The sequence below is a fragment of the Eubalaena glacialis genome, chromosome 12 (genome assembly GCF_028564815.1).
Source record: "Eubalaena glacialis isolate mEubGla1 chromosome 12, mEubGla1.1.hap2.+ XY, whole genome shotgun sequence".
In the NCBI taxonomy this organism is placed as follows: Eukaryota; Metazoa; Chordata; class Mammalia; order Artiodactyla; family Balaenidae; genus Eubalaena; species Eubalaena glacialis.
The window spans coordinates 12,841,825-12,854,343 of record NC_083727.1 but is presented as its reverse complement, the minus strand read 5'-3'; the positions used below and the strand labels follow the sequence as shown (position 1 = coordinate 12,854,343).

Genomic DNA, 12,519 nt, shown 5'->3' with positions numbered 1-12,519 from the left:
TCCAGGAAGCCTTCTCCAGTGGCCTCAGGGCAAGGTAGGTACCTTTTCCCTGTGCTCCTGGGCTTACTTCTATCACACCAGGTAGAGTATCATTTTATTTGTCAACTAATACTGTAATTGCTGATGGATTTGTTCCTCTTTTTCGGTGAGTTACTTGAGAGCAGGCTGCTTTTAATCATTTTTGCATCTCCATTTTTTTGCATTTGTGCCTGACCTTAGTAAATTAATAAATTAATAGCTAGCTGGTAATAAATTAATGCTACAAAGAATGGTCTAGAAAACCAGCTATGTGAAGGAAAACAGCCCAGAGCAGTTCAGTCCCTTACTCAGGAGCACCCTGAAATTCTCTCTAAAGTTGCTGTGGATGATTTACCCTAATCCTGGGATCCAGGGGTGACCATTACTGATTGCAATGCAAATACTCCCACAAAGTATTCTCAGAATCTCAAATAAAATTATTTTATTTATTAGACATTAATAATTGTATGTTGCTTCATTTATTTCAGAACATTTGGGCTTCAAATTTTTATTTTTTTAATGAGAAAATGAAAGACATTTAAAAAATCTTAGTTTTAATGAGGAGAGTATGTACATAATTAAATAAAAAAATCAATATTGCTTTTCTCCATTTTCTGTATGAGATTTTTATTCATTGAGGAAGCTTAGTTCAAAAGCTGATTAGCTCTAAAATTCTTTTCTTTGAATTGTTTTTAAAACACAAGTTTAACATGGGGAAAAAAGAGTTGAAAATGACCACCAAAAGCCTGTAATTAGAAAGGAGTGAGTCAGCATATAAATCTCAAGCAACATTAGTCAAAGTATATGAAAAAATAAAAGAAAATACAGGAATAACTTAAGACTAAACAAAATACAACCAAATGAGAAAAAAAAGGAAAGTACACAGCTGTTCTTTCCTTCCATTGGCCATATTAATGAAAACAAACTAACCAACTGTTGTTAAGCCCTAGGAGGTATTGTGTGTATAATTCTACCATATGCTAGTAGAAACATTATTCTTAAAACCCGAAGACTTTGTATGGTATACTGCCCCCTCTGTCACTGGCCTTCTGCATGACCTTGGGCAATGAGTTGCAGAAGGTCCACTCCTCACTCCAATCTTTAGTATCCAAGTGGCCTTGGAGAAACCACTTTACTTCCAGGTCCTAGCTTACTGACTTCCGGCCTCTACCATTACCCACCCCCTCCCTACCCCGGTCCATCCACCAAACAATAGCTAGAGCATTTCTAAAGCAGAAAATGCATCATAATATTGTCCTGCTGAAAATCCTCCAGTAACTGTCCATCATGAGTAGAATATCCATAGTCATCATTATAGCCAAGACAACCCACATGGACCCCTACCTACCTCTCCAGCAACATCTCCTTCAACCTCCCCTTCCCTCTCCTTTCCAACCACATGGTCTCCTCTCTGTTCCTTGAGCACGTCTCTGGTTCCTTCTGCCTGAAAAGCTCACTCTGTGGATTTTGGGTTGGCTGACTCCTTCCCATCACTTTGGTCTCAAGTCAAATATCACCTCCTTAGCAGGCTCTTCCCTGACAGTCGTAGGCAAAGCAATATCCTCCCCAACCTCAACCCCAGCCACTCCCTAGAACACTGCCCCAGTTAATCCTTCTTCATAGCATTTATCAGTACTTGAGACTGTTTGAATTACAAATTATTGTGACTTTTCTTCAACTTAGAACGTAAGATGCTCCAAGGAAGAGACTGTCCAGCTCACTTCAGCATCCCCTTCTTTGAAAAATACCTGGCACGTGGTTGATACAGAAAAAAAAATTTGTCAGTGGTTTGTCTGCCTGACTTAGATTATCAAAAAGAGCAAATGAGAGAACATAAAAGATATTTGTAATGAAAGGTAAACTTAAGCTTGCAAAGGTTACTTAAGATAGTTCTATTTACTTCTCTGGCACTTGACTTCTTCATTTGTAAAAGACGGGACTTTTATGAGTCGAATGAAGTCATCCTTCTCAAAGCCAAGTGAAATCACTAGACAAGTGTAAAGTAGTAACTTTCTAATTCAGACGGGGGAATATTTGTATAGCTACAGATCTGTGGAGGAAGTGGATGAAGTCACAATCATCACCCACTTGCCCATTTATCAATCCATTAAATAAATATTTAATTAGGTTCAAATATGTGTTAGACAAGGTCATAGATGTTGCAGGTAAAGAAAAAGATATTGGACACTGCCTCTGACCTTAAGAATTTAATAATTAGATAAATAAACCAGATACACAAAATCTATAATTCAAGGCAGAGACTAACACCATGAAAAAAGAATCCCAGAAAATGCACTATAGAAGTATAAAGAGTTTAGAAGAAGGAAAGATCCTCCTGTCTCAGAGGACCAGGGAAGGTTTAATGAAAGAAGTCACATTTAAACCAGTCTTGAAAGGTATTTAGAAGGCGGAATTGGGGTGAGAGTGAATGGTGCCTGCAAGTGGAGAAACTTTGTAAATACAGGTACAGGAGCAGGAAAGTCTGGAAAGCTTTGGGGAAATAGGGGGCAGTTTATTGGGCTGATGAAAAAGGAGGAATCAGCAACAAGACTGTCATGGCAGTTAGAAGTAAGCCCAAGGGCCTGAAATACGAAGCCAATGAACTGAGAATTAATTTGATAAGCAATGAGGATTCACTGAAAGGTCTTTTGTTGTTGAATCAATTTATCAGAACTGTACATTAGGAAGACTAATTTGGAAGTGGTTTTTTTAAGAGGAGAGAGAGATTAGAGACAAAAAAAAAAAAAAAGAGGCTGCTATTTCAAAATAGCCTGGGCAAGAGCTAGTGCAAACCCCAACTAGGGCAGGGGCAAACAACATGGAAGGCCCGGGAGAGGTTGCGGGACAGCCCCTCTGCCTTGTGACTGACGGCCAGAAGATGAACTGTTAAAACAAGAGGCGAAATGTAAAATCTACTTTTAGAAAAATCTTAAAATCAGTTAAGTGCTCAACCATAGAGTTTAAGAAAATTTTTTGCATCTTGAGGACAGAGGGTGAATTTTTCTTCCTACCTTATCTTTGTAAGTATATGTACTCACTAACAACTTTTCGTCCAACGATCTCACTTGAAAGCATTTCTATTATTTTATCATAGTACACGTATCGAAAGATCGTGTCCTTTAGTAAACAACTGTGCAAGAGCCATCCTACTAAGATTAAATTTGAATTTCTAAAATTGATTTTACCCCTTTTTGTGTTTAATCTTTGACCTCTGGCCAATGGGCCAGAGTGCACAGGGTTTTATTCCCATCCTTTGGATATAAAGGAATTGTACTTCTGAAAAAGCATCAAAATATAAGGACTATCATGTTAAAATAATCTGCATGAGCTGCTTAAAACTGGGATATTTATCTTCTCTCATATCTGATCCACCTGTAGGTCTGCCTTCCAACTACGTTCAAAATCCAACCATTCCATTTCTCAACTATGCCCTCATCCCAGTCATCACGTTCACTACACTAGATTACTGCACACTCCCCCTTAGACTTCTTTGCTTCTATACTTTCCCCCTATGTCACAGGGTCTCTCCCCACAGCAGCATGAGTGGCCCGTTTAAAATGGAGACCAGTCACATCACTCTTCTGCTCAAAACTTCCAAAGGCTAAGGAACTCAAAACATCAGAGTCCTTAATGGTCCACAGGCCCCATACATATGGACACAATTACCCTCCAACCTCATTTCCGGCAACTCTCACCTTGGTTCACCCTGTTCCAGCCATACTGGCCTCTTTGCATTGCCACCTATGCACCAAGGAGATCTGGAATCTAACTGCTCCCTTTGCTTGGAAAACACCTTCCCTGAATATCCACCTGGCTGACTCTTACACCACCTTTCAAGAGTTTTGCTCAGATCTCAACTCTCACTCAGGCCTATCCTGGTTCCCCTATTCATTGTCACAAACTGTCCTGACCCCCTCAGCTCCACTTCTACTGACCTAGCAGATAATTTACTCATAATGTTGATTGTTTATTTTCAGTCTCCCTCAACCTGAAGTTTGGCTCCATGAAGAAATGAATCTTTGTTCATTTACTGTTGTGTCCCAAGTACTATTTAGAATAGCAGCTCTCAATAAATATTTGTTAAATGAATGACTAAGCATATAAGCACAGCTCAAGTTATCAGACATTTTTTAAAAATTAAACTTAGGGGGAAAATATTTGTAACAAATTTTTAATGATCTTTGATCTCTTAAATCACTTTATAACCTATAAAATTAATGAGTTGGAAATGTAATTGAAGTCAGTTCCTTTTTTGCTCTTTTGTGAGTTTCAAGGAATCAGGGGTAGTGATTTCCACAAAGGATCTTCCAAAGTGAAACCTACAGAGTTCCATCTGTTTTGAGCCTTGTGGAAAAACTCTCCATTTTTAATTTCTCTGTAAATAAATGGATGTTCTTTTCACTATCCATCCTGTGGAGCTTTCTCAAGAAGGAAAAACATAAATAGAAATCTCTTGTTCACTCAAAGAAGACCCTGTAATGTTCTTTATTCTCTGCAGAATGTGGTCCCATCCATTAGAAACAGAGGTCCAAATTGGTCTGGTGATGAAGTCTTACTGTTTATCTTTATAGCAATCAAAATGATTGGACACAGAAGTAAAATTTAGTTCAAGATTTTATAATTTTGAGATAATTTTCCAGAATAGTATGATTTTATACGTTTGAATTCATCATTCCAAAATGAAAGTTCATTACCCAAAATTTTTTTTAAAAGCAAGAACTTGGGAAAGGTTTGGGTGTTTTTGGTTTTTGTTTTGTTTTGTTTTGTTTTCTTGCCTAGGCTTATATAGCTCAGTCATGGCTAGCCTATGCCAGACTGAGCCAAAACAGCAAGCTGGTTCATGCTCTGGACAAAAGTTACCATGATTTTTTAAATTTCATCTGTTTAGATAAAAAGCTTAAATGTTATTTTAACCAAGTGTCTGGCATGTCTTTTTCAGAAACAAGAGAAAACAAAAACAAAATCTGCCTGGGAAATACGTGAGGAGCAACATACTCTGTTTCTAAGGAAAATAAAATCTAACTGTTCAACATTTATCTATTTCTAATACATTTCTTCAGAAAAAATAATGTTAGCCTTAGTGGTCTTCAAAAAAATGCTTAACTTCTTAGAACTTTAAGGAATAACATTTGATTGACGTTTAGAATGCCATTCTAAAGAATACTCCCACTTCAATGACCTAACTTACTGGTCTCACATCCATCCCTTCATTTATTTGTTTTGAAACAAGCATTCTCTGGGCTCCTACTCTAACATTATGTAAGACTATCATTGTATAATGCAATTGAGCCATGATCCTTCATCTATGAGCCATGATCCTTCACCTAAGAAGACAACTTTGTTGCTTTTACTTTCATCAAGTAGAGTTCTAGATGCCTGACAATGCTCTGTGTATTCTGTGATATAGTTTGCCATTATAAAACTGAAAATCACAGTATTTTAGTACAAAACTAAATCATATAAGAGACAGACAAAAATGGAGAGACACAGAGAAACAGAGATGAAAGCAAAAAGAAACTAAACAAAACTACAGGCTTCTCTATTAAACCAGCAAGGCACATCTATTTCATTTTTTCTAAATGCAGAAACTGATTTCAAAAGAGGAGATAGACTACTTCAAGGGAAAACTATATTAAGAAAGGCTATATTGTAAATCAAGTTCAAAAATTGGTCGACATTTTACCATATTCAAAGTTTAATTTTATTTATGTCTTGTTTAACTTTGGCTAATCCTATTTAATAGATTTTTAATAAATATTCATTCATAAATATTTATTTCTGGTCTCAGCTGCTAGCCAAAGAAATTAGAAAAGTGACCACAATTCCCCACTGACAGCAGATAACAACAGTAGAAGTCATTATTTAAATGATATTAACACCTTAAACCCAGGAACTGGCAAATAAACATTAAAAACCTTATCACACAAAATGGAAAATTCTGGCAGAAGAGGTCTGGTAAGTGAAGGAGTTGCAGTAACCTATTAGAACTTATAGTTACTCGGTCCATGGATGAACGAGTGTCATAATAGAATGGAAAGAGCATATGCTATAAAGCTAGACAGACCGGGGTTCCCATCTCAGGTGCTCCATTCACTGGGGGTATGACCAGGCCATTCTACCTCTCTGAACATCTGTTTCCTAATCCATGAAATGAGATAGTAATATCTACGTCCTCATGACCTGGGAATAGGAAACAATATGTAAGCCAGAAACAAAGACACCAACCACAACGGAAGTGATGCATAAACCTAACACATAGAAATCAAAAGCATCTGTCAACAAAAAGAAACAGAGTTTAAAAAAAATAAAAGCCATAGACTGGGAAAGAAGATCTGCCTCATTTTTAACTGACAAAGGACAAATGTACAGAATAATAAAGAAATCCTATATAAATCCAAAATAATAGTAGTAAAACAGCTAAAAATGTACAAAAGACTTAAGAGACGCTTAACAGAACAGAAAATCCAAATATCAAAAAAAACATGAAAAGATGCTTGACCTCATTAGTAATCAGGGAAATGCAGATTAAATAATACTGCATTTCAGGGTTATCTGGGGGAAGTAAATGATTATATATTTAAAGTACCTATATAAGTGCTGGTATATGGTAGGTATAAAAGCCATAAATCAACTTCGCCAAAGATCTTTGCTTGACTCCTTCTACATGCCTTCGCTATAACGCCCATGAACATCCAAATATAAAGCAACTCTCCATAGTCTTAACGTCCATTAATAACCTGAACTTACACTGGATGCTTCCAAAGCTTAGACTCAAACTTGGACTTCTCTCTAGTAAATATACTGAATCATTCCTTACCCAGATTTAATGCACTAACCCCACTCCTTGCTTCCTGCTATCTTTCTGATTCTAATTTTCTCTTCATGTTATTGCCTTCATCCCCTTTACATTCATTTTACATTGTTAGAGTGCATGCACCTAGGCAAGATATTTTCAATTCTTTCTGAGAACAAGTAGGATATAAATAAACATTATAAAACAAATCTTTGCAAGCATTGGCCTATTACCTAGAAGTCCTTTGCATTACCATGAATCCTCTGAGCATAAAATACATCTGTGGGTCACACACAAATGCACCGGATTTGTCATACCAATGGGTTGCTATGGAGAAGGCTCAAAATCAGCACCCTGAGAATTGCACTTGCTCTTTGCAAGTACCTTAACTTAGCCTACTCTAAAAATGTATTAGTCAAGGTAGTTCCTACCCAACTGGAAGGAATGACATCCACACATTTGATCGATGACCAACAGACCAATTACGTCGGTACGTACCAAAGGAGAGAGAGTCTCCGCAGAGTAATGAGGGGGTCGTGTCTCGACAGCTATTTCGGGATCTTCCTGTTCACTCTCACTGTAGCATTCTATAGCAAAAAGGAAAATGCTGAATGTTTCAACACTGTCATCACTTATTCCATAATGCATGAGCAGAGGTTCTTCTCCATCTGGCTATTGCATTTCCAATCCAATTCAGAAAGCACTTATCTAGTGAGCTACCTGATACATAAGAGTTTCCCGCTGTGAGGGTTTCTGCCCTCAAAGAGTGTCCAATAAGCAGAAAGACGACTAACCATAGCTCAGGGAAAGTGAAACTAATTCCTCAAAAGAGGTGTGAGTCATACACTAAGGGAGCATAAAATCAGTAGTGATTAATTTTGAGCATAGGAATCTTAATGACCTGAAAATGGCAGGATAAGTAAACCATCAATGGTGCACACAGAGTAATGGGAGTACCAGGCTGAGGACACAGACCGAGCCAAGTATTCAGAGTCCCCTACGGGGCAGGGTGGAAAACAAAGCTGAAAGGTTGCTTGAGGCCATATCATAGAAGGCCTTACATACCTGGAAAAGGAGAAGGTTTTTGTGTAGTTACTTTTTGCTCACAATTTATAAATATACTTCAAATATATAATGGGTGTTTATTTTATGGAAAAGAAGACCAAGGAGATGATTAGGACACTGATTTCACAGTATCGCATTGCACTTCTTTATTGTTTTAAATCAAGCTGTCACTTTTTCATTTCTAAATTTAAGATTTTATGATTTTGTTCTCCAAAGTTATAACTCCCTACTTCCAATTTCCAAGTTTTATGTGGTCTGAGCATTTCAGAAATAGTGTCAGCTCTGTGACCCTGGCACCTGAATCTGCTTTCTTCTCAATATTAAGGAGTAACTTCATCATTAAGAAGAATTAGACGCTTGTAGCTTTTGAACCCTGAAAGCTACAGACTGAGCTAAAAATATGGCCTCTGTCCCAAGCTGACATTCAGGCTCCTGGTACAGACTTAGGGTAATTAGTCTCAGCACACACCTGGTGGAAATACTAAAATATCAGAGAGGAAACAGTGGGCTGAATGTTATCTGTCTCGAACATGACGAGATCATGTCTGTGAGTAAGAATTCAGTAAGTGGGGCAATAAAACATTTGCATTGGCAATTGGTTGCGATCTCAGTGAAGTCTACAGCTGCTAACGTGTGGGTGAAGTGTGAAAAGCATTCTTAGCCAGCATGGGAAGCTCTATTCCATGTTGGTGAGCCTGTGTGTCTGTGTCTGTCTATACATATTTTCAGATAATTTTAAATAACAAAGTATGGTTCATTAGAACAAGACTATACATAGAACTTGACATTGTATTTTCACCCTATTCTAATATTCTTGCTAAATTTTCAGAAATTGAAAATAGAACATACCTTCATCCTTTGTAGTGGATTCAAGATGGATTACAGCTGATCCAAATTTGTTTAACCACCTAAAATTCAAATAGAAAATAAATGTTTGACCAGAGACACTGGTCCCCGACATATTCACCTTTACGCTAGACCCTTAAGGAAGGTCTTGTACCAGACTTTATAATAAAATTAAGTCATAGTGCTATGGTCAGTCTAAACATTTCTAGAAACAGCTTAAGTTTGTGGTATGTAAATCTGAGACCTCTGGTTTCACAATACTGTCTGTACTTAGGGCAGTCTTTGTCAGATAAGAAATGAGGTGGCCCATTATACAGCTAGTTAAAGTGGGCAACTACATTAGATACTCTAAATATACGAACAAATATACGTTTTGTAATTGTGTATTTGAAATTCTTATCAACCATCAAAATGAATTTCTTAACTTGACCTTTAAAGTTCTATCTCTTTAACTCTTAAAATGTAAGCTTATTTCACACACACACACAAAATGAAGATGATCTATTTTTAAACCACAATCTTTATATCAATCAGTAAAAAGATCTGGCCAGAGCTTCACAGTTATTCCTAAGCTGGGGAAAATTTCAATTTCTTGAAAAATTTTATGTAAGGTAAAAACTGACAATGTCTCATCTTCCATTGATTTACCATTTTATTGGCAATGAATTTCAACTACCCATCAATAATGAAAAAAGAACTAGACAAACCTTAAGGAACACAAACTTGGCTTATGACTTCAGGCCACTGTAGTTCCTTTTCAAGGGTTCAGCTAGAAACTTATTTTAATACACAAATTTTTAAAAGACACAAAATGTATCTATTTCATATGTTCCTAGCTATATAACCTTCTATTTAAAGGGAAAATATCATTTTGGGATAGTGATAATCTAAGTGATTTATTTCCCACTTCTTTCCAGTTTTCTTTATTTTTAAAAAATATTCCATAATGTGTATTCATCTTTTTTTGAAACATAAGTAGCCTAAGTCAATCAATAGCAACAAAATGATAATAATAATGCTATGCATTTATTGATTCACCTATACGTTTTATTTTTTCTAGTCCTGTAATTCCTGGTAAATTACCCAGCTACACCCCTACCATAGCACAAATATTGCACATTCCCAAGTCTGCAATTGTCAACAAATTAGGAACACTTACCCAACCCTCATCCTGCCATGGTCTTGCTGTATTGATTATTTTTTAACAGGAAATATGTAATAAATTTTATTTTAAAAAATAAATAAAATAGAACTGCCTACAAGAAGGAAGATGAGCTCCAGCCTCATTTAGAAAGTCCCCTTTTGCACCATGATAAACATGAGTCTCTCATGGACACCTGGGCCCAGATCATGCCATAGGAACTGAAAAATGCTCATCAAGACTCAGTAGAAAAATAAACAAAACATAGAAACAGAAAATGACCAAAAAAGTACAAATGGCTAATAAATATATGGAAAAATTCTCAGCCTCAGTAGTATTTTGGGAAATGCACAGGAAAATATTTTTCACCACTAGATTGGCAAAATTTTAAAATATTGCTGATTTCTATTAGATTTTAGGAAAAACATTCACATCTTTTGTTGAGTTGACCATGAAGAACTGGAACAGCCAATATTAAGCAGGTAATTTGATGATACTATTCAAAACATAAATTTTCATCCCCTTCGCCCAATAATCCTAATTATAAATATCTATCCTACAAAACACACCTTCATGTACATAAATAAATGTGGAAGAATATTAATTCAATAAGGCTTGCAAAGGCAAAAAAGAAAAAACTGATACAATATAATTGTCCATTAACAGGAAAACGGATAAAGTATGGTACCAATTCCAAAAGTACCATGTTATTAAGAAGCTAATAAAAAGACTGAGATGGGGTGGAGAACCTTGTAATGACCTGGAAAAATCCTAACATACTATTAAGTGAAAAAAGCAAGTACAAAACAAAGTGTTTATCCTGATTCAATGTGCTTCTAAAACTATATATTTGCATATGTATTATACAGGACTTGGTATGCAAAGAAAAGCCTCAGAAAGGACATAGTCATATTGTGAAAAGTGGCTTAATCTTAGGGAAAGAAGTAGAACGGGAAGGTAAAGTTGGGGGAATGGGAAGGTTTTCACTTTACATACTTCTGTGTTACATGATTCTTTACAAGAATATGTTTTATGCATTACTCAACTAAAAGAAACACTTAAAAGTACATTTTTAAAAACTGATCAGGCAAAGCACAATGAATTTAATGGCTCACTAATTCCTAGTTTATTCCTGATTTCATAATTGTATAAGCTGACCCTGCCCGCAAATAATCATCTCAAAGTGAAATAGACAAACTTCTTTTTTTAACATAACAAGACAAAAAAATAGATGAATTGAGAATGCCTGAAATAAGAAAAGACGTTTCTAAGTTCCTTTCCAGATATAGCAGAAGAGTATTGAACAGTAAAGTGGATTCCTCTCAGCCCTTACCCAAAACTCATATACCTTTAATTGCCACCATCAGTTACTTGCTGGGAAAAACTAGTGATTGTTCAGAATCTTGCTTGTTTTCTTTCTAGAACCCACGGGGTTGGAGTACCTCCTTTGCTAAGCACTTTTCTTTAAAAACATCCAGGCTGTAGCAAACTTTCTATTTGTGTCTAAATAGATGGATGCACAAAAAGACATATTTACATAAAAGAAGATGACAGATGTTTCCTGGGGGTTTGTTGTATGTTAACTGGATATGAATGTGTGTGTTGAAGAAGCACAAGTGTTAAGAAACTGATGTACAAAACGACATTTTTCCCACAAACACCGTGTGAGAAAGGCAGCTACCACCAGTCTTTGTTCAGAAACCAACTCTTTCATTACCTTTAATTACTCACCCCTATACTTGTAAATTGAGGGTCCCTGCAGAACACACAGTGCTTCTATTAAACTTAACTACCTTTTCCTTCATCATCACTGAGAGAAACGTCACCACCCAAAAAGGCAGTTTCCCAAGGAGGCAAAATTCTGAAACAGGATCCATCTCTCCAAATACCACTCCCTCCTTCCCTAGCACCTCTGCATCTCACTAAGAAATACCCAGATGCACTCCATCCTGGCTTAAACAGACCTCATCAGTAAGAAAGGAAGCTCTTCAGGGGCTACTGCAGAACAAAGCTTTAAACCCCCTCTGCCTACTCTTGTGGGAGAAGGAAGAAGTTAACTTGCAGGCCCGAAGGGATTCTGCATTGTTGGCTATTAGAAAAACCACCTTCAGAATAATAAAGCTTATTAATGACATTATAAATGAAAAATTATGATACATTAATTGTGATACATTCAGGCACAGACAAAATGGGCCATTTATTTATGAGTAGCCAGACAGACAATTTTTGAGTATAAAGGTCACTGAGAGATTCAAATATATGGGGTCATGACACCTCACATTCAAATTTCAATTTTACATCTTGTTTGTAAGCTGGAAAGATAAACAAATACTAAAATAATTTCAAGTAAAATTAACAGATCTTCACAGCATAGATAGGCCATGAGATCTTGGCTTTCATAACTATAAAAGGCTTTGGTTTAATAGTCAAATAGGCAGAGTGTGTAGCTAATACTCATGCAACTGTACTTGCCATTAGATAGAGCTCTGCAAAGGGAGTATGTTGAAAAGTGAAGATAAATGGGCCAGAAATGTAAACAAAAACTGGAGGAGTGGGTGGGAAGGGAGCTAAATGACTCTGATGTGTGATTTAGAAAGCACATCTGCCTGAAGTAGAACCGACTCAGATAATCTTGTAAGGGTCTCACACTTTTACT

The 12,519-nt window shown here is 36.5% G+C and overlaps 2 protein-coding genes across 5 annotated transcripts in view; one reads left to right on the top strand and one right to left on the bottom strand.

Moving 5' to 3' along the window:
• Nucleotides 1-12,519, bottom strand: part of IPCEF1 (interaction protein for cytohesin exchange factors 1) — a 165,069-nt gene that overhangs the window by 30,953 nt on the left and 121,597 nt on the right. For all 4 annotated transcript variants that reach the window (XM_061206999.1, XM_061207000.1, XM_061207001.1 and 1 more), the window contains 2 exons: nucleotides 8,726-8,784; nucleotides 7,310-7,398 (listed from right to left, as the gene is read on the bottom strand). In XM_061206999.1, coding sequence (XP_061062982.1) covers nucleotides 7,310-7,398; nucleotides 8,726-8,784 — 148 coding nt within the window. The remainder of the gene's footprint in view (nucleotides 1-7,309; nucleotides 7,399-8,725; nucleotides 8,785-12,519) is intronic.
• OPRM1 (opioid receptor mu 1) overlaps nucleotides 1-12,519 on the top strand; it is a 164,582-nt gene that overhangs the window by 117,517 nt on the left and 34,546 nt on the right. The window lies entirely within an intron of this gene.